At 42.5% G+C, this 23,331-nt stretch overlaps 3 protein-coding genes across 8 annotated transcripts in view; all 3 read right to left on the minus strand.

The window, feature by feature from the left end:
- Nucleotides 1-55: 55 nt before the first annotated feature.
- LOC108238946 (septin-5) lies at nucleotides 56-6,074 on the minus strand. 3 transcript variants are annotated; one of them, XM_017421328.3, is made up of 13 exons: nucleotides 5,999-6,074; nucleotides 5,668-5,675; nucleotides 3,559-3,927; nucleotides 3,008-3,104; nucleotides 2,615-2,701; nucleotides 2,402-2,525; nucleotides 2,161-2,295; nucleotides 1,968-2,085; nucleotides 1,677-1,778; nucleotides 1,499-1,595; nucleotides 1,250-1,412; nucleotides 1,060-1,162; nucleotides 56-950 (listed from the first exon to the last, which is right to left on the minus strand). In XM_017421328.3, exons 1-13 carry the CDS (start codon nucleotides 6,042-6,044, stop codon nucleotides 879-881), a joined length of 1,521 nt encoding a protein of 506 aa, XP_017276817.1. In that variant the 5' UTR covers nucleotides 6,045-6,074; the 3' UTR covers nucleotides 56-878. The 3 variants fall into 3 exon arrangements, with proteins under 3 accessions (XP_017276817.1, XP_017276818.1, XP_024862780.1); XM_017421329.3 differs by lacking the exon at nucleotides 5,668-5,675 and having other exon boundaries at nucleotides 5,999-6,064; XM_025007012.2 differs by lacking the exons at nucleotides 5,668-5,675; nucleotides 5,999-6,074 and adding an exon at nucleotides 5,432-5,632.
- Nucleotides 6,075-7,595: 1,521 nt separating this feature from the next.
- Nucleotides 7,596-17,798, minus strand: LOC108238894 (LIM domain kinase 1). The gene is made up of 15 exons (XM_017421255.3): nucleotides 17,510-17,798; nucleotides 13,597-13,735; nucleotides 12,775-12,884; nucleotides 12,524-12,694; nucleotides 12,311-12,416; nucleotides 11,626-11,885; nucleotides 11,362-11,551; nucleotides 11,179-11,265; nucleotides 10,932-11,063; nucleotides 10,793-10,852; nucleotides 10,628-10,693; nucleotides 10,160-10,346; nucleotides 9,363-9,418; nucleotides 9,040-9,197; nucleotides 7,596-8,795 (listed from the first exon to the last, which is right to left on the minus strand). Exons 1-15 carry the CDS (start codon nucleotides 17,551-17,553, stop codon nucleotides 8,258-8,260), a joined length of 2,304 nt encoding a protein of 767 aa, XP_017276744.1. The 5' UTR covers nucleotides 17,554-17,798; the 3' UTR covers nucleotides 7,596-8,257.
- A 1,448-nt stretch (nucleotides 17,799-19,246) lies between these two features.
- elnb (elastin b) overlaps nucleotides 19,247-23,331 on the minus strand; it is a 19,964-nt gene continuing 15,879 nt past the window's right edge. For all 4 annotated transcript variants that reach the window (XM_017421446.3, XM_017421450.3, XM_017421447.3 and 1 more), the window contains 9 exons: nucleotides 23,151-23,294; nucleotides 23,031-23,057; nucleotides 22,392-22,946; nucleotides 22,207-22,260; nucleotides 21,766-21,837; nucleotides 21,533-21,580; nucleotides 21,282-21,305; nucleotides 20,882-20,947; nucleotides 19,247-20,538 (listed from right to left, as the gene is read on the minus strand). In XM_017421446.3, the coding sequence (XP_017276935.1) occupies nucleotides 20,495-20,538; nucleotides 20,882-20,947; nucleotides 21,282-21,305; nucleotides 21,533-21,580; nucleotides 21,766-21,837; nucleotides 22,207-22,260; nucleotides 22,392-22,946; nucleotides 23,031-23,057; nucleotides 23,151-23,294 (1,034 nt within the window). In that variant the 3' untranslated portion in view covers nucleotides 19,247-20,494. The remainder of the gene's footprint in view (nucleotides 20,539-20,881; nucleotides 20,948-21,281; nucleotides 21,306-21,532; nucleotides 21,581-21,765; nucleotides 21,838-22,206; nucleotides 22,261-22,391; nucleotides 22,947-23,030; nucleotides 23,058-23,150; nucleotides 23,295-23,331) is intronic.

The following is a 23,331-nucleotide window of genomic DNA, read 5'->3' on the forward strand; positions in this document are numbered from 1 at the left end:
AGGTAACAGACATTCAGAAATACATGAAGTTAATTTTATTTTATTAACTTTCTTGTCTTTACAAAAAAAAACCCATTAATACAAGTCATAAAATGACAAATTGACACTGGAGCATTAAAGGTGCTCATTGCAAAGTATAAAAACAAAAAATGATGCGGTTTAAAAGGAGTTGGCTTCAGGGGTTTTCCACATTTCACAGTTTATGAAATGTGGGTTCACACTCAACGTAAACAAAGCTCTTTTATCTGCAGGCTTTACTCAACAAATCTGAGTCTAAATGCGTGCCGGTATGTTAAAACTGTTCTCCATCCCAAACAGCAAATCGTTGACCTGTTTTCAGTCACTTCGGCTGTTTTCGCAGGTAAACAAATACCTGTGGTAGGAGGAGCTTTGACTGCAAGTTTTTAATTTAAGGAGAAAAAATGTTCATAATTTTATTTATTTATTTATATTTTAACTGGTCTTCATGACTTTGCATTGAGTACCTTTAAAATCCAACATTGACCACTAGATGGCAGCATTGGGTCATGGTGACTAAAGAGGTCTTCCTGGGACAAAACACAAATCTACTTAAAGTGAGTCCTCGGTGTCAGAGGATCTCTGTAGGTGTCGAGATGAATCCCTGACCATCTGAGTCAGCTCACCTCTGAGCAGAAGTTTACTGAAAGCTGGAATGTGTTTATTGTTTTCGTCTGAGGAGTCATGGATGAGAGTTTCCATGAGAACTGCTGGATCAACACATCCTCAGGCCTGATGCCGAGGTCTGAAATCTGCAGCTGACACACGTATCAACCCATCATGTCTTGTTTCAGGTTGTCCAAACAGGCCAGCATCTAACTAGTTTGGTTTCTTTCTGTTTTTCATCCTTCCTCTGAGAATCAGCAGCTTCCTCTCTGGCTCTGCTGCATCTGCTCCTGAATCCTCTCCAGCACCTCCTGCATCCTCCGCAGCTACAGAGGAGAAAATAAAAGGGGGGTTATTTATTTATTTATTTTTCACTGCAGCTCTGTGTCTGAGGGAAATGTATGAAACGAGAGCATAGGAGAGGAAGATGCTCACCTCCTCATCCTTCTCAAAGATCTGTCTCTCCTTGTCGGAGTCAGCAGCTGCCAGCGGCAGAGGAAAGTCCACTTCGGCCCCCTCTCGGTGCTTCTCCCTCAAACTTTGCCATGCAAAAAAAGAAAACACTGACGTCATTTCCTTTTTGAAGAGCAAAAGTCAGCAAGAACTGTCGGCCGCCTCCGCCCACCTGCGCTTCCTCTCCTGCACCATCATGCGCGTCATGTTCTGAATGCACTGGGCCCTGTAGTTCTCGTAGTGGATTTCCCGCGTCACGTCCTTCAGGTCCTGCATGTGCGTCCTCACCAGCATGTTCCTCAGCAGCAGGAAGTCCGAGTGGGCTGGGTTCTCCACTGTCCGCAGGAACAGATTTAAAGCCAAGCAGAACGAAGTTTCAAAGGTGACAACAAAAAGAAAGAACAGAGGCGAAGCGTAGTACCTTCTACCACACCCCAGGGATAGGAGCGACCCCTGAACCTTCGGCCCTTGCTCTCCACCTGGACGTTACTCCCGATGACAGCGAACGGCACGCTGTCCTGCGGGGCAGAAACACCAAGGTGTGAGCGCTGCGTCGGAAGAAACGGCACGCTTAGACCACGACAGTTAACGGCGAAAACCTTGAGAATCTGTTCCCGCGTCTTGAAGTCTTCGTCCTCGTCTGAGTCGCAGTCTGGAAACTGGTAGATGTTTATCCCGAACCGCCTGATGTCCTCTCTGATCTGGGAACGAAAACAAGAAACGCAAACAGGCCTTTTGAAAGGACTGAAACATCAGCAGGCCAACCAAGGGGTTTGGGCCTAGAATGAGGAAAAGGAAGCAGGGGCGTTCGGTCTGACTCATCAGCGCCCTCAGGATGAACTGGAACCACTTTGGTGATGACGACGATGACGCCGTTGATGCTCCCGTACCTTCGTCTTCTTTTTGCAGACCTCTGTTTCCGTCAGGCCGTCAGCTTTGGCCAGAAGAGGGATGATGTTAACCTTTGCATGCAAGGCCTTCATGCACGCCACGTCCAGCGGCCGGAGACTGACGGGAGAAGAACATATTTAGGCCCAGAACACACTGCTTGACTTCAAGCCGAGGCACTGCTGGGAAATGTACCCGTGGCCGAACAGTGAGATGAAGTAGAGGAGGCAGTGGACTCTGTTGTCCTGGATGTTCTTCCTGTTCAGGCCGCTCTCGTCTCTGAAATACTGCTCAAACTGCTGGTCGATGTAGTCTTCTATGTGCTTCCAGCTGGAGCGGACACAAACTTTAAGTGACTTCACGATGAAATACAACGAATGCCGTCATCGGTGCAGTCATGCAGTTGATGACTTGTGAGTTTGTTGACGCTCCCCACCTTTCTGTGTTGTTGACTGCGTCTCCAAACCCCGGCGTGTCTATGATGGACAGCCTCAGCTTGATTCCTTTCTCCTCGATGCCAACGGTGTGCTTGATCATGCCGACTGTTTGACAGATGCGTTCTGCCGACACACGGTTGTGCAGAATTAGAAAAAAACCAACGCCCCGGGGGCTGTTTTCAGCGCTGACGACTGAACTGACGTCGCCTCACCTTCGGCGTTAGGAACTTTTCTGTCTTTGTAGAGGTCGGTGAGGAACAAACTGTTGATCAGCGTGGACTTGCCGAGGCCAGACTCTCCTACAAACAACAAAAATGACTGTTTTGAATCTATCGTTGACTTCTGTTTTCATCAAACCCATTTCAAACGAACACAGAAGACTTGACAAACAATTAGAAGCATAGACTCAATAAAACACATCATTTGTCTCAAAAGGATCATTAATCTACACCAAAGGATGCATTTGTGTTTCTGTTTTGCACGTTCATACATATTTTTGTGTTGCTTTCAAAACTGGCAGCCAAATATTTCCCCTCGCTGTGAAATCAAGACGAAGTCTGTAAAACAGCCTGAATCAGACGAGCAGACGCGACCACAAGACCCACCTGCCACCATGACGGTAAAGGTGAACCCTTTCTTTACTGTTTTTCTGTGGACCTGATTGGGCAGCGTAGCGAAGCCCACGTACTCCTTATCCTGATCCTGCAGAAAGAGGACACACACATGCGTGAAACATGCACCTGTGGGTCACAGGCCAGTCGTACAGTCATATATCAAAACCTTATAGCTCCTCTGAAGGGAAAACACAGAGCGTTTTTGTCCCAACTGATAAACATCAGGCCTTCGTCGTCACTATCTGCATCCTTTTGACAGATCTCTGCTCAGCACAGGTCCTGACCACATGCTGCCTCTGAAGCAGAGACCCGAGGCCGCAGATGGGGGAGGAGGAGAAAGGAAGTTACTCATCTGTCTGAGAAAAGGTCTTCCACCTTTGTTGACACCGTGGAAGTTCATCTGACCTCTTTTTGAACTTTTTTTAACTTCACTTAATGCATTAAAGCAACAGGTTCGGCTTTAGTGGATTAGAAACAGATGCATCGGGTCAGACTTGTAGACGAATGTTTAAAAGAACAAAAAGACAAAACCAAAAACACACCTCTGGAGAGTCGTAGGGATCAAAACGGCCCCAGGGGCTTCGTGGTCGTGAGGCCGGGCTGAGCGGAGAGTCCAGAGACACCTGGGAGACGAGCTGCTTCTTCGCAGGCAGACCCTGCGGGTCCAACCCTGCTCGGCTCGGCCTGGGGGGGATTGTCGGGGAGCCGACGGGGGGGAAGTGGATGGAACGGGGCAGAGAAGACGTCCCCGTAAGGCTCTGCGGTCGCCCATTGGGTGCTGTCAGGGTTTCCTCGGCCTCGTGGTAACCCGGCCTTTGAAAGCGTTCAGCAGAGTGAGAGACGGGAGGTAGGTCCCTCATAGCGAAGGGAAACTGTGTGTCTTCTTGGTCCTCGATGGACAGACTGGACAACTAGGACAAGAGGTAGTAAAGTTACACACTTTAATGGATAATAATCAATCCTGAAGATAAAACTTACTTATAAAACATAAAACTGAAGAGGGACTTTCAAAAGGACCAGGTTTCTGCAAAGAGACAGTTTTACTCCTTTTCCCACTAAATAAAATCTGTCCACAAAAACAACTTGAACCTTGAAATAAAAAAAAAACACGACTCATTAAGTGTTATATAAATATAATATCAATTTGTTTACTATAACATTAAACAACTACTGACATTTATTGATATTTTATATATGTTAGAACAAAATAAGTTCATGAGATTCCTTCATATTTGTGGAAAATGAATAATACAAGTATCCCACTTCAAAAAAAAAAAGCAAATTTTTTTGGTCTTAATGTATTCTTTATATTTAAAATTAATCCATTTTGTTAAATATTAAGTTGTGACTTAGAAGTTTTCCTCCAGTAAAGGCAGAGATCTTCATTTATTTAAGCTTTTGTTAATCAAAGCTAAGCTTTGAAAATGTCTCTTTGTGTTTTTCCGGTCAGCAACTTCCATCAAATATGTAAAAATATTTCATTTTCTGGTGGGTTTCAGAGAAAGATCACTTTGCGAGGCTGAAAGTTGGATTAACGAAATGGCTAACAGGCTAACAAACTGCAAGCACGACCCGATCAGTTTGCCTTTCTTCTTAGGTCGTTCTGTCACAGACGTTTAAGTCACATATTTGCATAAAGTCAGACAGAAAACAGCTGAAATCCTGTTAGTTTTGAGCCAAAGAGTCGAAGGCTGCAGACCCCAGTCTGTATGAAAAACACAAACACTGGGGATGAAGGAGAAAAATAGCCTTCATTTATTGACTGAGCAGCACAGTTTAAATCTCAGGACCTAATAAAGAGTAGTTAATGATGACAGACAGTTCTTAAAGCCCTGAAGATGAATGAATCCAACAGTGGGGGCTCTTGATGTTTTATAACAAACAAACACATAGAAACCTTAAAACCCGCAGTTCAATAAAACGGATCATTATTGGAAACCACAATTTACTGCAGACAAAACCATGACGCTGGTGTTCCCGAATGTGACTTTGAAACAACACAATTTATCTTTGCAAGCAGATGTCCTTGTGGTAGTTCTGCAGGCATGAAAACAAAGCGATTAAGTGATTTCTGGAGCAGTCAGCGCAGGGCTCTGAGTTTCTACAGTGTTTGACTCTTTCTTCATTGATTAGATCTAACCCCTGATCCTATTATAACATTACAAAGGAACTCATCCATCTGTCCAGGCGGGATAAAAACACTGACAAAAGACAGCACGAAGCCGAGGGTCAGAGGGATTAATCTGTACTCTCAGAACTTGTTTCTGTTACAGGAGTTTTTCCAAGTAGGAGCCATGAGAGGTGCTCTGACGCCTCACTCGGAGGGTACAACTTCTTCTCAAGGTGATCACAATCTGCAAAGATATCCAAACGCCCAGCAGCTTTCCAAGTAAATAAACAGAACGTATAATTAACCTGGTCTGAGGACAGCAGAGCAGCACAGTCCAGACCGCTGCAGGCTTCATCCGGCCTCCCTCTACCTGTCAGCTCTCATTACCCAGAAAGCTTTGCAGCAGGCTTAACCCAGCTTTTAATGCTCCATCAGTGTGGGGGGGGGTGGTGGTGGGAGACTTAACTCTCAAACACACACGTACACACACAAACTCTAACAAACACTACCATTTAAAAAGGTGTTTCAGAAATGATCCTACCTGCTTTTCTGTAAAAGTTGCAGGTTCATTTTGAAGGGACAACAGGATGAGAAAAAAAACAAATAGTTTGCAAAAAGGAACAGCCGTAAGAAAGTTAAATATATTTGTGGTGTATGCTTCAATATAGAAAGGCAAACTAAATAAGAAATAAAATAAAAATAGCTACTGGAATCTTATAAAAAAAGGCATGAAACTCTATACAGAGAAATCACAAAGATGCTTGAGAGCTTCATTCAACTGCATTTTTATTTACTGAAACTTCTTGTTTATAGTAGATAAAAGATTCATCTGTAAATGTGAGCACATGTAGGCGTTAAGAAATAAAACTTACCTTTTTTATTGCTGCGGAATCTGACTGGAGAGGACATGTGCTCCATGCTGCAGCTGCTGTCCAAACTGCTTCCAGATCAGCGGGAGGAGGGCTCATGTCACGCAACCTGTGTGTGTGTGCGGGTCCACGCGTCGTGGCCGTGGCCAAGGAGCAGACACACACATCTTAAAGGAAAATGTCTCACATCACCTGCTGCTCCTTCCCTGAATCGTGATGGTTGTAAAAACTCATTTTTATTTCAGTTCTTCTCATCTCATTAAGTGTTTAAATACTGTAACACTTATAGTGCTAACAACACTGTAGGTGTATTTGATGGTACCTAAACCATGTTTCTTTGCCTTGTTCCCCATCTTAGAACCAGTCCAGCACATAAGAGTCAGATATCAAACAAAAAACATTGTGATTTAAACTATTTATAAAGTCCCATAAAAGTGACCTCGAAATAGTTTTGTGTTTTCTTGCAACTGTTTTTGCCCTCCCTTGCAAATACAGTTTTTTTTGTCATGTTTCTTCACAAACAGTGGCAGATCAGCCACATTAAGGAGCCAGTTACCGTACCTTTTTTTGAGAGACTGACCTTAAATATAAAGACATTCAACCAGTGCTTCGCAAAAGGCACAAATTTCACACCAGTAAGAGACATTTGAAAGGAATCCTTAATTCACAGAGACACAGTCGTTGCAAGATTTCTCGGACCTGGGTGTCCTGGGGGACCTGGGTGTCCTGGGGGACCTGGGTGTCCTGGGGGACCTGGGTGTCCTGGGGAGGCCCAGGTCTCGTACAGATAGTGGTCATGTCTGCGGCTTCCAGCGCTTCCTCCTACGTACTCAGCCAGGAGACAATCTGAACAGCTACCTGGAGGGAGAAACCTCCGCAAATCAAGGAACTGAATACTGAAGGTGTTATCTGCTGTGAGTGCATGAAGTTCTGGTTCTGCTTGTTTGCTGACCTGAGGGACAACAGAGAACCTGCACTAAAGCATGTAAGAGACACACAATATATTGTATATTTGGTCAATGCGCAAACAGCAAACTTCAGGTGTGAACATAATGAGGTGTGCTTCCCCCTAAAAGCTCAGTTTGCACTTATTAATCAACTAATATTGTGATCATTTAAACCAGGGATCTCCAATCCTGGTCCTCGAGGGCCACCATCTTGCATGTTTTACTTGTTTCCCTGCTCCAACACACCTGATTCAGAGGTTAAATCACCTCTTCATGTTCTGCATGTTAATCACCCATTGATTCAAATCAGGTGTGTTGGAGCAGAGGAACAAGTAAAACATGCAGGATGGTGGCCCTCGAGGACCAGGACTGGAGACCACTGATTTAAACCATGAATGTTTGTCTATTTTCTAGCAATAACCTTATGAAATTGAATGACATGATCAAAACAGAAACATTCTGGGATAAAACGGAAAACCTCAAACTAATTTGTGTTAATTTCTAGGGACAAGTGGACCTAAATCCTGCCACCAAGACGCCAGGATAACCGAAAAGACACTGAAGAGCCACCGGACTCAACAGGCTTCAGGTTTTTCCCTTACCATTAATCTTTCCCGTCTTCTTGCTAAATAAGGAGTATAAACGTAGTCACGTGAAGGTTTTCATCTTTTTATTTAATTATCAAAAGTAGCAGTAATTTGACAGCTCATAAAAACAAACCTTAAGATAATCTGATAAATAAGGCAACATAAATGATATGTATTTCACAGCTTCTTGACAAAATTGAAAGTAGCGTTCATCCGCCGGGCGGTTTTAGCTTATGACAGACATAATAATGTGTTCCTGTTGGCTAATAAGTATGTAAGTAAGTAAGTACTCTTTTGGGAACTTGTAAATTCAGTTGTCTAAAACTATACATTCCAGTTGCTTCTTATGTTAAACAAAGAAATAACGGCCAGTGTAAGGAGATTAAACAGGAGGAAAAATCCCCAATATATGAAATAAACTCCTAATGAGTTGGGCTCTTGCTGCTGCCACAGCTAAATACTGGTTATGGAACGACACAATGCTAAAATATTGTGCAAAGTATGTTATTTCAAGCTGCATGAAAATCTCTGCTTCTACTCAGCAAAGTATTTTCCAGGCTTCTGCATTGATACATGTTGGTTCTCTGCTAGTTTTCAGTCCATAATCCTCCACGTGCAGTTTCATGAAGACATTTCTCTGTTGTTTGATAAGACATAGATACCCTCAGAAACTGAACTCATTCTTCAACGCTGGTCTCAGAACTGTAGACTCGTCCCGTCTCAGCCAGTCAGAGCGGTGGGCTGTCTTCTGTAGATCTGTCCCACAGCACCTGACACGTCCTTGTAGACGTGGACCTGCTTAGCAGCGGCTGCAAGGGCTCATGCTGGGAATTTGGTCGAGCTGCAAAGTCACAGTCTTTGTGGATTTCCCACTCACCAGTGCCCATATCCACACTCACAGACCTGCAGCAAGACTTGTTTGTGTCCTGAGATCCCGTCTTCCCAGTGCGGTGGTTTTCATGTTGCTCCTCGTTCAAATCACTTGTGAAAGTGCTATTTTGATCGTGGCTCGGATGTAGGCGATCGGACTCTGTGCGACTCTTTGCATTGTCCGAGCAAACTTCGGGGCTTGGGCTTTGCCGATCAGGCTCCGGACACTTTTGCTCGTGAGACACAAGCACCTTGTCCTGGTCGTGAGTGTGGTTTTGGTTGTGATTCTTCCAGAAGGCTCTACAGACTTGTTCGAGCTCAGACAGCAGAGGCAGGTTGATGTCCAGGTGCATCAGCAGGTTGTCCAACCACTCCTCCAGCTTTAAAAAGGATGGACTAAAAAGGTAAAGAAATGCAGCAATAAATAGTTTGTTGGCAACTACATGAATGGTCAACATCGAGGTATGTAGCCGAAAGTTTAGTATTAGTTTGCACGTGTAATGCAGTTAATTATGCACAATAAATGACCTTATTAGTAGTGACAAAGCTAAAAACATCCCACCACCACATGAACGAATGGAGTTAAATGATGCCCCTGGACTCAGTCATGCATTATATGTGTATTTTTGTGCCATCATACCGTTTCTCTGCATCCATGTCACAGCAGAGGACAGCCAGCGGCAGAAAGGCAAAGGGGCAGTCAGGAGGGTGGTACTGCTGCAGGAACCGCTCCACGTTAAGTCCAAAGTCATTCGTCCGAGGAAGGTAGTCAGGATCTGCACTCACTCTACCAATAATCTGAAGAAGCACAAAAAGACATTTATACTGTTTGAGTGAGATTAAAGTAGACGTTTAGGGACAGAAACTCAATTCTTCATTTCTCAGTCAACACCAAACCTTTTGTGTCCTTAAAGACTCTTGAAAGTTTCTGTTTTTTATTTTTTATTGTCTTGATGTTCTTACCTCACATATCATAATCCCGAAGGAAAATATGTCCACCCGCTCATCGTAGGTTTTCCCTGAGAAGTAAAAACATTAGAAAATGTAAGGCACATTTTTACTGATGGAACAAAACATTTTTTTTACAAATAAACTCCCATCATGGCCATTTGCTCTCTCTCTAAATGCCGTGTCAGAAGGTGTAGGCGGTCATGTTTGTGTCTTCTGTACGCTCTCTCAGGCCGATGGCTGCCGTGTCCATCCATCAAATCAAGCTATCTGTCCACCTCTGCCCGTCTTCCACAGCTTCTTCTTCCCTTTATCTTTCCAGTTGTTCCAAGATGTTCTAACCCTTCTCTCCTCAAGGTGTGTCTGAAAAAACTGGCCTATTCCTGCCCGATCTTTTAGCAAACAGGGACCTTCTTGTATTACTTCTCCAACACACCTGATTTGAATCAATGGGTGATTAACAGGCTTCTGTAGAACAAGAAGAGGTAATTTAACCACTGAATCAGGTGTGTTGGAGCAGAGAAACAAGGAAAACATGCAGGATAGTGGCTCTCCAGGACCAGGATTGGACACCCCTGGCCCAAACATTTAAAAGTACCTGTTTTAGACTTGAACCCTTCACTGGTGTTTCTGTCTTTGTGATTATCATCCTGTCCGCTTTCTTGACATTGATGCCGAGGCCAACTTTCTCACTTTCTCGATCTGTGCTGTTAAGAAGGTTTTGTAGGTCTCCCTCATGAGTGGACATAAGCCCAGGAGGGTCCTTATTTCAGAATTTAGTCACCTTCCTGCTAAAAACCCTCCAGACTCACCATGGATCATCTCGGGGGCCATCCAGTAGGGGTTTCCCACCACGGTGTACCGTTTCCTCCGGTCGGGTTTGCGCAGCTCGGACAGCGTTCCCTTTGCAGGTCGTTCCAGAGAAGACGTTTTGCTCTGATTTCTTTCCTCCATCACCAGTCTGGCAAGTCCAAAATCTGCCACCACCACAGACTGGTTCTAAAGCGAACAGACCGAAGAACTTTAGGGGCGTTTAACGAAGTCATTTGTTTATCAAACAAACCTCACATATAGAATAAAGTAATGTAGTGTTAATTCAGTCAATACACAACAGAGATTTTAATTAAAACTTTAAAAAATTACAAAAACAATGAAACCTAGAGACGGTGCTGCTTTTGTTTATGGATCATTTCAAACAGTTTTACATCAGAAACCTGCATACAGTTTTTAGTTTAGCAAGTTTTTAGGTAGTTTTGTATCTCACGGAGCCACTTGCTCACCTCTCTGACCAAACAGTTGTATGAGTTGAGATCTCTGTGGATAACATTCATGGAGTGTAGATATGCCTTCAAAGGAAAATTAATATTTATATTATCCAACGTGTCCTAATAAAGCACAAATATTCAGTGAGATTAGCTTATAGTGTATTAATTAAGACGACTTACCATTCCAGCTGCTATGTCTTTGGCATAACCAACTTTTATACTCCAAGGAAAATCCTCAGTCTACACAAGATTACACCAACTGTGTTTGTTAGTCTGTCAGCACTAACAGAAATTACATAAAGAATGAGTTTTCACTCACCATTTTAATGATGGCCTCTCGAAGAGTACCTCCTTGGATGTATTCAGAGACAAAATGAATTCTTTTGTCTTTATAAAACAGTCCAATAAACTTGAGCACGTTGGGATGGTCGAGACAGCGCATTACTTTCACCTGTGCAGATTTGAAGAGGGTTTGGGGAAATGCTTACTTCATAATGTTTATTAAATTCAAAATTGATCTCTTAGACTTTAGTCTTTGGTGTTTCCCCTGTTCTGAGAGCACTTACCTCCTTTAGGAACGTCTTCTGGGTTTCTTCGTCAAAATGTATGAGTTCCTTCATCACCATCACCTCCCCTGTCTCTTGATGCGTTACCTTGACGGGGAAGAGTTAAATCAGTGCTGATTTAACCCGACTGATCTTTGAGGATGTCAGCCATGAAGAAATGAGTGATGACAGTAAGAGTAGTACCTTGACAGCCTGTCCAAAGCAGCCTTTGCCCAGAACCTCTCCATGAATGAGATCTGAAGGTCTGAAGATGCGATGTGTGCGCTCCGCAGGGTCTACCCGCAGAGACTCAGAGCGAACCATGTCCCTCTTTTGAGAAATAAGCGACAGCGCTCCAGGAGACAGGGGACACTTGTCTATGCTACAGCTGCGCCTGAGACAGAAAGGACAGCTTAGACAAAAAATAAGGAGGAGCGTAATGACTCAAAGACGTCTCACAGGACTTACCAAATGTGCCTGGATCGAATCTTTGCGCTTCCTTGGTGCTGAGGCGGCGAGAGGCTCATCCTTGGCTCATCTGTTTCCCCTCTTTTACTCGGCTCTTCCTCCAGACTCGGCAGCTTTGGGACTGAAGTAAGTTTGTCATGGAAACGGGAGTCGGGACAGCTGATCTTGTCTGGGGACGTCTCTGACTGCAGAGGAGACTGCGGGTTGTGTTCGATGGTCAGCTGAAGGGGTCTGCTCGTATCCTGGACAACACGATTTATCTGGAAAAAAAGAATCCAAAGTTAACTTTGACTGCAGATTTTTTTTATTTTTTTCTTTCTTCTTAACTGCGGCACAGTGGTACAGTGGTTAGAGCTGTCGCCTCCCAGCAAGAAGGTTGCAGGATTGCTTCTCGGCCTGGGGCCTTTCTGAGTGGAGTTGTTCTTCCTGTGCTCACGTGGGTTTACTCCGGTTTCCTCCCACAGACCAAAAACATGCATGTTAGATTCATTGGTAACTGTGTGAGTGAGAGTGTCTCCTTTGTCTCTATGTGGCCCTGTGATGGACTTGCGACCTGTCCAGGGTGTCCCCCCGCCTCCGACACAGTGATGTTTGGAGACAGGCACCAGCTCCCCATGACCCGGAAAGGAGAGGCGGAAAAAGGAAATGGATGGATAAAGAAGTGGAACCACCTCACTCATTATACCTCTTCTGGAGAAATGTTGTGGACAGGGACGCCGTTGACCTCCAGAACTTGATCACCAACTTGGATAGAAGAAAGCAGGTCGGGGTTGAGGACAGACGAGTCTAAACTGAAGCAGAGTAAAAAAACTGTTGAAAAGGAGGAGTACTACAATAACTTTAACCCCTGCAGTGAGTGAATGCAGACGTCCCCCGTGCATGACTTCCAGAGACTCACTGTGTCACAGTGACAAGAGGTTTCGTGTCTTGGTTTAGGTTGGTGGCAAAAGTCAGGCCTCGTTGGCCGGCTGCGATGGGAGGGAAGGTCGCCAGCGCCACCATGTGGGGCCTCTTTGTGAGCGAAATTGACCTCATCGCCGGGACAACTCCCTGACAGAAACAATGGCCGCTGAAACGACAAAAGAACGTCAATAAAATTCATTTGCATGAGATGACTTGTTTATACATTTATTACCTTTCTTAACTTACCAGTAAAGTCTAGAGCGTTCAAGAAGTGTGTAGGTGTCTCCGTCTCCAATGACCATTTCACAGCTCATGCAAACGAAGCACTCAGGATGGTACTTCTGCTCGCCTGCAACCTAAAAGTCAAGAGAAACAGTGTTGTTAAAACACTAAATAAGTTAAAGAAGTATTATTATTTATTAGGACTTAAAATGCTTGTAGTCAGCAGACGCTGATATATGAGGATTGTGTTGGTTTGTCCACACACAAAGGATGTTTTCTGAAGATATCCTCAGAATTTGTTTGATAAATAAACAACAAAAGGCCATTGCTTTCATATCAGGAGGAAACCAAGAAGCAGGAAGGCTTTGAAGGTATTAATAGTTGATAGAAAACTGAGATGTGGTATTCTTCACTGTGGTTGATGAATATCACATTTCAGCCTGGTTCTTCTATAGAGAAAGATACTCTAGCTTTAACTGGTTTGTAACACGGTGCTCAATGCTGCGGTCATTGAAAGCACCTTTTTTTGTTTCATATCAAGTGGAGTTGCTCTTTGTATTGTCTTTGTGAGGGCACTTTGTTGTCGAACAACGGGTGCTTTGAGTAGTAAATAAGCCAGCTGTTTTAAAAGTCGGTTCGATCCTGCCTGAATGTAATCGTGAACGGGACAGTCGAAGCACAACGCCGGCCGCTGCTTTGTTGAGGCCGAAACTAAAATGTATTCAAACACGCAAAACTGGGTCGGGCCTTGAGAGGGGAAGGGCGAGTGGCATTGTCCCGCTTTCGCTTGCGTTGTGCAGCACCAACGTCAGCTAAAAGTGGGTTGAACAGACGTTTTCTTGTTACCATAATGAGTCCCGTTGTAATGGTTTCCTTGCAGCCGTGGCAGTGTTCTCCAAAACGGGACCAGTAGTGCTTCTTGCAGTAGAGCCGTCCCTCTTTCTCGTAGTACCAGTGGGACAGGATGCACCCACATTCACAACACCTACACAAAAAAGGGGAAGCAGGAAAAAAGAGACAGAACAAAGAGAAGAGAAACCATTCAGGACAGGCTGTGAAACAGGGAGGGCTTACGTTACATCCACTGAGGCTCGGTCAACAATGGGACAGGGACGTCCAAGGAAAGCTGACCTGTGATCTAAAAGACTCGAGCACAAAGGAAGATCGCTCTGTTCTTCTTCCATGACAGCATGTAGTCAACTTTAGATGATGGTCTGAGAGTCTTTTAGGCAAGGACACTTCCAGGGCTGTTTTCCTTCATTTTGTCAGTGATGAGGTTTGTTTATAATGCTTGGTTAATTCAGAACTTCTCTCCTGGGAACAGATCTCAGCTTATAGCTAAAAGAGTCAACATTTAAAGTCATTTCGTTTCTGTTTTTGAAGCTTGCATTCTTAGTTTGATTATACCTTCACAAAGAAAGCTTAAGGACTATTTTAGACAAAAAAAAGGCATTACAATTCAACATTGAAAATGTTAAAAATAGGCTTGATTTCTGGTTTTTGGTTATTTATTGTCAGTGTTTTTGTTCAGACGGATTGGACACAGACTCTTGGTTTTTAGTTTGTCTTTTTCACAGTTTATAAAAAAAGTTCACAATGAAAAAAGAAGCTGTATTTTAGCCACAGCATCCTCCCTGTTTGTGTGATGGGATGGGATGTGAAGAAAATCTACAGAATTGACAGCATTTAACACAAAGCACAAAGTTTTCAACAGAACAAGATCTAAACTGTGGATAGAATCTGGGAAACCAATTTCTCAGCGAGTTTAGTCGGCACATTATTTACTAAAATATTCAAAGAATTTAAAGTCTTATCAAAACAGAGAGGAAGTGAACTAACGTTATCTTATAACTTCAGCAAACTCCTCCGCATGAAAACAGATCAGCAGAATCAAGACTTGAGTTCATTAAAGACCGGGTGCAGAGTTAGGGTTAAAAAACAATAATTATTAAAATAATAACGACGCTGCAGTTAACCTGTGCTGAAGCAGCTGAAAGCTTCAAATGGGAGTTTCTAAGAAAAAATAAAAGTTGTCAACAAAACATCTGCAGCTGAACATAATCAACAAACAGGACACAATTCAACACTTTTAAAGTGTGTTTTTTAAAATCATTCTCTAATACATAGATTGAATTTCAAGTTCATCTGTGAAGCTTTTATTTACTGTTTCTCGAGGTAATTCATTTTTTAAAAAAGGCCTTTTATTTATAAATGACTTATGTCAGGTTTTTGGAGACCTTAATAAAACACTGAACTGTTGAACTGAAACACTTTATACTGTATTTTTTATCAATATTTGTAACATTTTAGACATTTTACTGTTGAATTGTTTAGTTGTTTTTCTTTTTAGATCAACCAGTTAATAAGACTCATTTTAGGTGGAATAATGTTGCATCATAAAATATAACATTTACATTTCATGACAAAAAAGGGGAATTTGGTGATAAATAAAACTGAGCTGAAGTCCACCCAGAGGAAGTTCAGTCATTTTATCAGCAGTGGTGTCGAAATGATGGACAGATGTGAAAACGTTTGTCACTATGACGAAACAAATCCGTCCGTCCATCCATCCATCCATCCATCCATCCATCCATCCATCCATCCATCCATCCATCCATCCATCCATCCATCCATCCATCCATCCATCCATCCATCCATCCATCCATCCATCCATCCATCCATCCATCCATCCATCCATCCATCCATCTTTCTGTCTGTCTGTCCATCCATCCATCTGTCCCCTGCAGCTGTTTTGTCCTGTTTATGGTTACACTACTCCAGCAGTTCCCAAACTTTTCATCCCCTGACTCACAAAATAAACGCCACAGAGGCTTGTGACACCAGCTGTTACTGACTGAAGTACAGAAACTTTGCTAATAAACCATTTAACAAAGATCCTCATCAACCAGTGTATATATTTTAACTCCATTGATGGCTACAGTTTGTATCTATTTAACAGTCAGAGCTAAATACGCTCTTAGGAACCATCTTTAAATTTATTTAGATTTCTCTGGACCTTTTCAGGACCCTCTGCTTTGTGTGTCGCGACCCACAGTGGGGTCCCGACCCCAACTTTGGTAAACACTACTAATCCAACCCAACTTTTACAGGGTGACAGGCGGTGCTCGTCTGACAGACTGTCAGCGTAACTTTTCAGTCACAAGTTCATCTGACAAATTAACATCCATTTTCTTTATAAAAGCAGTGGTTAGCCACACACCCAGTTCATTTTTACAATAAAAATCCCCTCTCAGTCGTAGCAGGTTGCACAAGAACAAACCCGCTTCGGTTTACATCATAAACTAATCGAAGTTCAAATTTAATGACCGCTGCCCATTTAGAAAACATTTGTTCCTTCAGTGCAGCTCAACACATTCATGTTTCCTCCTTCACAAACAGAAACTTTAGCATCCCGGGTACAACAATGACAGAAACCCTGCTTCCTTATCTCGTCGACACCACAGCTGGAGCGGGAGGTGACTTCCTGAACTGAGCACTAATCCACATTTCCTCTCTCCCAACCTTTAATGAAAATGTCAGACCAGTTTTACAATAGGGACAGAAAAGCATGTCTTACATTTAGAAAAAAAAAGGTGGAGGGAAAAATTACTGTTCATTTGAAGCTAAATTATAACATTTGATGTTATTTTATATTTTTCTAAATGGCAGAGAAATAGATGATTGTGTCACCAACGTGGGTTTCTCACAAGGGATAAAGTGAACTTCTTGTTAATTTTTGACACTCATTAGTCATTGTTGTTTAGTGTGGCAACATTAAGTTCTCCATTTTGTTTTGCTTTTTTGCTTTGAAGAATTTGTTGTTGCTGTTATTAAAGTTGTGGTTTTTACGGCAGAAAAAGCATTAAATGGGAGAAGGCACACCTCTAACGGCTCATTGAAAATGTTAAGCTCTATTAACCCACTTTTTATTTGTGGCTAAGGAAATAATTAAGTCATAAAGCCTTCGCAAAGCTGTAGTGCTTGTTTCTTATTTGTTTTTTATTTCCTGTCTTTGTTACGGTTCTGCTGGCGTCGGATGTGGAGTCTTCCAGCTGGTATTCCACTTAAACATCTGGTTGTGATAAAAACCTTGGATTCAGCTCAGAAGTATTTCCAGAGAATTTGTTCTCTCCGCCATCTTTTCTCATCTAACATTTATTTAATCCTTCACCAGACTGTGCTCTCCTTATCTGCTTATATCTTGAGTGTAGTTTTTTTTTTCTTTCTGTTGTTATATCAAACATATTATGAAGTCAGAGCTCCTCATAGGTTGGATGTTAAGAAACTAACAACTCATTTTCCTGCTTTGCTTCCTCTCTGTGTTGTCTCTGTTTCTTCAGAAAAAGGAGGAAATTAAGCTACGGTCTAATTATGTTTTAGGCATATTTTCTTAATCAAAGTCTATGCTGTGTGAACAAGAACATTCCTGTCTGTGTCTGAGCACTGATCTGATAAAGAAGGTTATTGTTGAAGTAAAACAGCCTGATTAAATCTACTGAGGACTGCTTGCCTCCTTGGCATGCCTCATGTTTATATCTCCCTCTAAACCAGTCACTCACATCTGAAGTTGAGCTGAAAGCTCAGACTCCATTGAAGCGTGAGCTGCTTGTGTCTGTTCTTGTTGTGGCAGGGTACAGTTTGAGGAAGTGTATGCGCAGAAGTTCAGCTACACTTTTTCCTCCTCACCCTTTCATTCTTCCCATCTCCTGTTTTCAGCTCGTCACTCTCATTGCCTCGAAGGAATAATCAGTGCTCTTACCGTCCTTTCATTCCTCGCCGAAACCTCTGGTCCCGTCGTGACATTGTGTCCTGTCAAAATGACTGATATCCAGCACTCACACGCAGTCCACCCAGCTGAACGAGGAGCCTGTGAGCTGCAGAGCAGTTTCTACAGTCATCCTGCTGGGTTATTACCAAGAGCAGCTGGTTGTTTTTCTGTGTGTTCTCCTCATGCATCTAAAGGCTTACTGTGCATGTGTTCCAGCTCAGATGTGTGAGAAAAAAAAAAAAAAACTACAAAAGTCTGACCCTCTGGCACCAGTCAGCCAGTTTCCCCCTGCTGGCTGTTGTAAAAGAGACCTCTCCCACTTGTAGTTGCTCTGCACCGCCCTCCTCTTCCTGTTCCTCCCAGCATGTAGACCTCTGCAGACCTCTGCAGACCTCTGAATGCACCAGAGCCAAGTTCACCCTGAGATGTGGGTTTAAGATGCAGTAAGAGTGTTTTTTTTGTTTTCTTTATTTGCTCACAAGTGTTACGTGGGAGTTTGTGAGTCTGAGTTTTGAAATCAGCCCTGTTCCCATTAGCAGAGGGATAATCTCTTTATGAACGCTCCAGTTATTGCACTGTCAAGATCCCACAGTAAAGAGCTCCATTCATCATCACACAACAAACAAAGACAGAGTTTAGTCAAAGGAACAGCTCAGGGTTAGAACGTCACCATTAATGCCGGTTGGGTTTAAAATTTAGACTGTAATTGTACAATTAGTTGGCAGCACAGTAGGTTTTCAGCAGCTCTTTGTGTTGTTTTTTGATTTCTCCAAGGTACATTTTGTACAGCTGAGACAAAATCTGTCGCTACCAAAAATAAATAAAAACAAAAAAATTCTAAAATTCTAAAAATTCTAATTACACCGTTAAAGCAAACTGTCTGTAAAACTGACAGAAACAAGTACTTTTACATGTATATGAAGATGTGCAAAAAGAGGCAAAAAAAACCTCCAAAAAGGTCACAAGTGCAGCTTTAATATTTCCTGTCATGTCGCCTCTGAGATACACTTTGGAGTATGAACAGCTGCTGCTCTCACTGCCACTTTTAACCAATCAGCTTGTAGGAGAAACCTTTAAATATGACTGTAAATAAGCATCGTTAAGGCTCTTTAAACCATTAATAATCCTATCAGTGTAAACAATAGCAGGAACAGTGATATTCAGCTGAGTTTCTAGGCAACTTTAACAAATTCGTCTAATTTTACAAGTCAGTGCTCGTCACCTTCAGGCCCATTAAGGCGCAGATGGGGCTTTAATGTAGCTGAGAAGATGTTGCCTGTCACTCTTCGCTCATTCACTCTGAACCAAACTGAAGCAATATTTGACCACCGTGGCATAATTACTACATTCATGCAGAGACATGCAGCAGATATGAGTCTGATGCCCCAGGATCCCTCCGCTTGTTTTGAGACCCACGCGCTCTCAACTTTGTTCAACAGATAGTTTCATTTTACACCAATCACACAGGAATAGATTATTTGCTCTAAATGAGTCAGAGTGAAGTCCATGCCTGGCTGCTGTTACTAAACCTTTCAGACAGCCCGAGCAGCAGTTTCCTTTTTCTCTTAGACCTGTGGTTCTAAAACAGCCACCACAGATAAAGATGTCTGTTTCTGAAGCTCAAGCTTCCTCCTAGGTAAAAACTCGGCTCATTGTTTCACATTTGTGTAAAAACGAACCCCCAGAAAAAATATTTATAAGCAATAAAGAACTGAATCAGAGACGTCAGGTCTTAAAGGTCATTTCTTTACTACAGAAAAAAAATGTACAAAAGTGCATCATTTTCCTTATAATCCATATGAACAACAGAGATGTTAAAAACACACGTTGAGCTGCATGACAGAGACACAAATGTTTGCTCAAGCACAAGATAAAATTCAGATACATGTTGTTTTTTTTAACCCTCACTACATCACAGACTATATTCTAATTCAAAACACGTTCAAGGAAAAAGCAGAAGACAAAGCATTTCTATCTATAAAGGCGTTACAGAGGCCTAAAACCCATTAAGACATCCACTCACTGAATAAGTAAATCAAACACTTTATAACGCATTAAATTTGTAAAATGAGACTAAAAGCATTTCTCGGCACAATTTCAAAATTCTAGCAAACAAGCGATTTTTAAACAGTGTTCATGGAGGTTCATCAACGGAAGAAAAACACACACAGTACTCAAAACTCCTCAGATGTCACTTGAAGGAGCCATCACGTTTTTCTTTTTTTTTTGTCACACATTTGGTTTAAATGCTTTTATTATCAACAGCAAATATCATCAGCGGAAAGAAAGTCACATCACACTCACAAGACAAATGCATCCAATGAGGGGGAGAAAAAAAAATCACACAATATATGTCACACCTGAACATATTTGTGTCATTTAGCGGTAAAGCTGTGCCCTTAAATGTGAGCGGGAAGTATCTGTCGAGTGTCACTCACTGCAGACCAGAACAGAGACACGAACAGAGCCGGCTTTTCATTGATCAGATCGTCAGCAGTCAAAAAAAAAAACATTCAAGGAAGCAACATGCAGAATCCCAAAACTAACAGCTGTCTCCAAGGTTTGGATTGTATTTTGATTTAGAAGCTAAAACTAATCATTTCAGCTAAATGTTTTCAGCATGCAGACAGGTCTGAAGGAGCTGCCCTGAGGGAGTCCTCAGAGCAGAAAATTCATGGGGATTCTTACACAGTAACACGAAAATAAAACAGCTCGACCTTACTGACAAAAAGAGACGCTCACTCTTTATCTCAGGGTCTCATCCTGGTGGTTTGGATTCACTAAAAGCTGCACAGAGATTCACTGGTGGGAATAAGTTGGTTTGATAACAAAACGGCAAAAACGTAGACAATAAAAATGCAACTTGTGGAATGTGTTGAGGCCTCAGCTTCTAAGGCAGGTAGGACATTCACAATCTGTGTTCATGCTGTAGCACCACTGTCGTTTCAATGAGGTCACTTCCTGTCTGCTGGTCTCTCACTTCCTCCTTCGGCCACAGTAGTTACCCTGACAGCCACCGCCTAATGACCAAAGGATCGACAGTTACTCTCCATTTGACAAATGGCACAAATACTGCGTGTGCCGTCAAAGACAGATATCAAAAGCTTAGATTCGATTAAGTATTTAGTCTTTCTTCACAGTACACGTCAGCAGAAGTCAGAATGTCTTCCTCGTCACAAACAGCCACAAAGTTCACGTCTTTGTGAGACAAACTGCAGCAAGGGTTTTTAATTTCCTGCAGAAAACCTCCTTATGAAACAGGAGCTTTCATTTCTAGTTTCTGATAATAGTCTCGTTGATAATTAGACACCGAATGAAAATGCTCTGGCTTTCAGCGTGTGGATCACTTTAAAGGATATTTACCTCTGAAGCCTCCAGCTCCAAGTAAAGCCTGCATGGCTGCGTATTTGGCTGCCTTCTGTGCCTTGGCTGAAAGAGATTAAAACTGTGAGGCTCCTTGAAATTAAACAAGAAATCAAAAACATGCACCTTTAAATGTTTTGTAATAATTCTCACAGTTATCTCTTATGTTTGGTTTAGTGACGCAATAATTACATGATTTAAACAATGAGAAAATGTGTCCTTTTTTTACTCTAGTTAAAAGAAAACCTGAAGTATATTATTTCTTAAAATGTGCGAAGAGAAAACAGCTGCTTGTACAACAAAGTGTGTTATTTTTTTTAGTTAATGTTGGGCTGTGAGTTCAGGAAGTGAAGTGAATAACAGTGTGCTTTTTCCCAGAAGACAAAGTGAGTTTTCTTACATTTTTGTCCAGTTCCTGCATATCCTAGAGAACAATAACAGGAAAAACAACAGTTCATGAAGTTCCCAGAAGTTTCATTCATGTTTTTTTTTTTATCAGGGCCATGAGTGTTAATGTGACACAAACAGTGACTGTAGGATGAAAGGGTTCACAGTTTAATTAATTAAACATTAATTTAAGGCATTAAGGCATTTAAGGCATTAAACATTGAACATTTAAGGCATTATTTGCCATAACTGTGCTTGTTTTACCTGGATATCCTCCTCCAGCCAGTCCACCATATCCTTGCCCAGCACCCCCTGGTGGAGCAAAAAACACATTACATCCTGCATTTAAAAAATATATATATTTACTGTCTAATCTTGCAGGCAGGCAAATTATTAACTGCACAGTGATTGAGATATGATTGTAATTACTTTTAATTATAAAACTGCATATTATGAATAACTGGTGGGGTTTTTGTCGGGGCTTAATTTGAACTAACCTGGTAGACCCCCTGCTCCTCCCACAGTTTGGCTTGTTCCTCCTGCTCCTCCTGTTCCTCCCACTACAGAGCCTGAACAAGCAAATCAGTAATTAGAAAACAGCCAAATCAGGGTTATTATTATACAGCGATTTATAATATTTTACAACACCGTGACAGGAAATTTGGGAAACATTTGGTTAAGTCTGCATTGCATCCCCTCTGCTGCACCTAGGATAAAGTTTTATAACACAGTGGTGATAAAGTAGTGGTAGTATAGTAATGGCACTATAGTAGTGGTAGTATATGAGTGGTGGTATAGTAGAGGTATTATATTAGTGGTGGTATTGTAGTGGCAGTGTAGTAGTGGTGGTATAGTAGTGGTAGTATAATAGTATTTTTCCATTTTCTTGCTGTAATCAAATTATATCTCTGTATTACTTTTTTAAACCAGAACCTCACCTGATCCACCTCCCAAGACACCTCCTGTTCCTGTACCCGGAAGACCTCCTGCTCCTGCACCAGGTAAACATCAACATAAATGAGATATTATTGATTAGATAAATGATTGTGACAGCCAGCAGGTAAAAAATAAAAAAAACTTTTAATGTTGAAACTATTATATGTATTGCATTAAAAAAATTTACCTGGCCCATAACCAGTTCCACCCAAAGATGAACCATAACCAGATTTAGCAGGCTTTCTTGGTCCAAGTGTTTGGCCACTGGGTCCATATCCAACACCCCGACCAGGTCCAAAACCTCCTGGACCAAGGCCAAAAGTTCCAGCACCTCCTGGACCGAAGCCGCCAGTTCCAGCTCCTCCTGGTCCATAACCGCCAGTTCCAGCTCCTCCTGGACCAAAGCCGCCAGTTCCAGCACCTCCTGGTCCAAGGCCACCAGTTCCAGCACCTCCTGGACCGAAGCCGCCAGTTCCAACACCTCCTGGACTGAAGCCGCCAGTTCCAGCTCCTCCTGGTCCATAACCGCCAGTTCCAGCACCTCCTGGTCCAAGGCCGCCAGTTCCAGCTCCTCCTGGACCGAAGCCGCCAGTTCCAGCACCTCCTGGACCGAAGCCGCCAGTTCCAGCACCTCCTGGACCGAAGCCGCCAGTTCCAGCACCTCCTGGACCATATCCTCCAGGCCCAAAAGTACCAGGCCTAGCTCCTGCTCCTCCAGGACCACCTGCTCCTCCTAAACCTCCTGCAAGCAAAAATGGTTTAAGCATATCAAATTAATCAATAGTCAATACTAAACATAAGCAAATATATGAGGAAACAAACTCACCTGGTCCATAGCCAGGTCCAACATAACCTGGAAAAAAGATGTTATACAGATTAAATCTGTTTAAACTTTTATAATTTTTATGATCTGAGTCATCATTAAACTTGTATGTGTCCTACATACCGGACTTAGAAGGTTTTTGTTTTCCAAATGTCTGGCCACCTGGTCCAAACCCAGTTCCTATGCCAGCACCACCAGGTCCAAACCCTCCAGTTCCTGTGCCAGCACCACCAGGTCCAAACCCTCCAGTTCCTGTGCCAGCACCACCTGGTCCAAACCCTCCAGTTCCTGTGCCAGCACCACC

This window comes from Kryptolebias marmoratus, linkage group LG13 (assembly GCF_001649575.2).
Source record: "Kryptolebias marmoratus isolate JLee-2015 linkage group LG13, ASM164957v2, whole genome shotgun sequence".
NCBI lineage: Eukaryota > Metazoa > Chordata > Actinopteri > Cyprinodontiformes > Rivulidae > Kryptolebias > Kryptolebias marmoratus.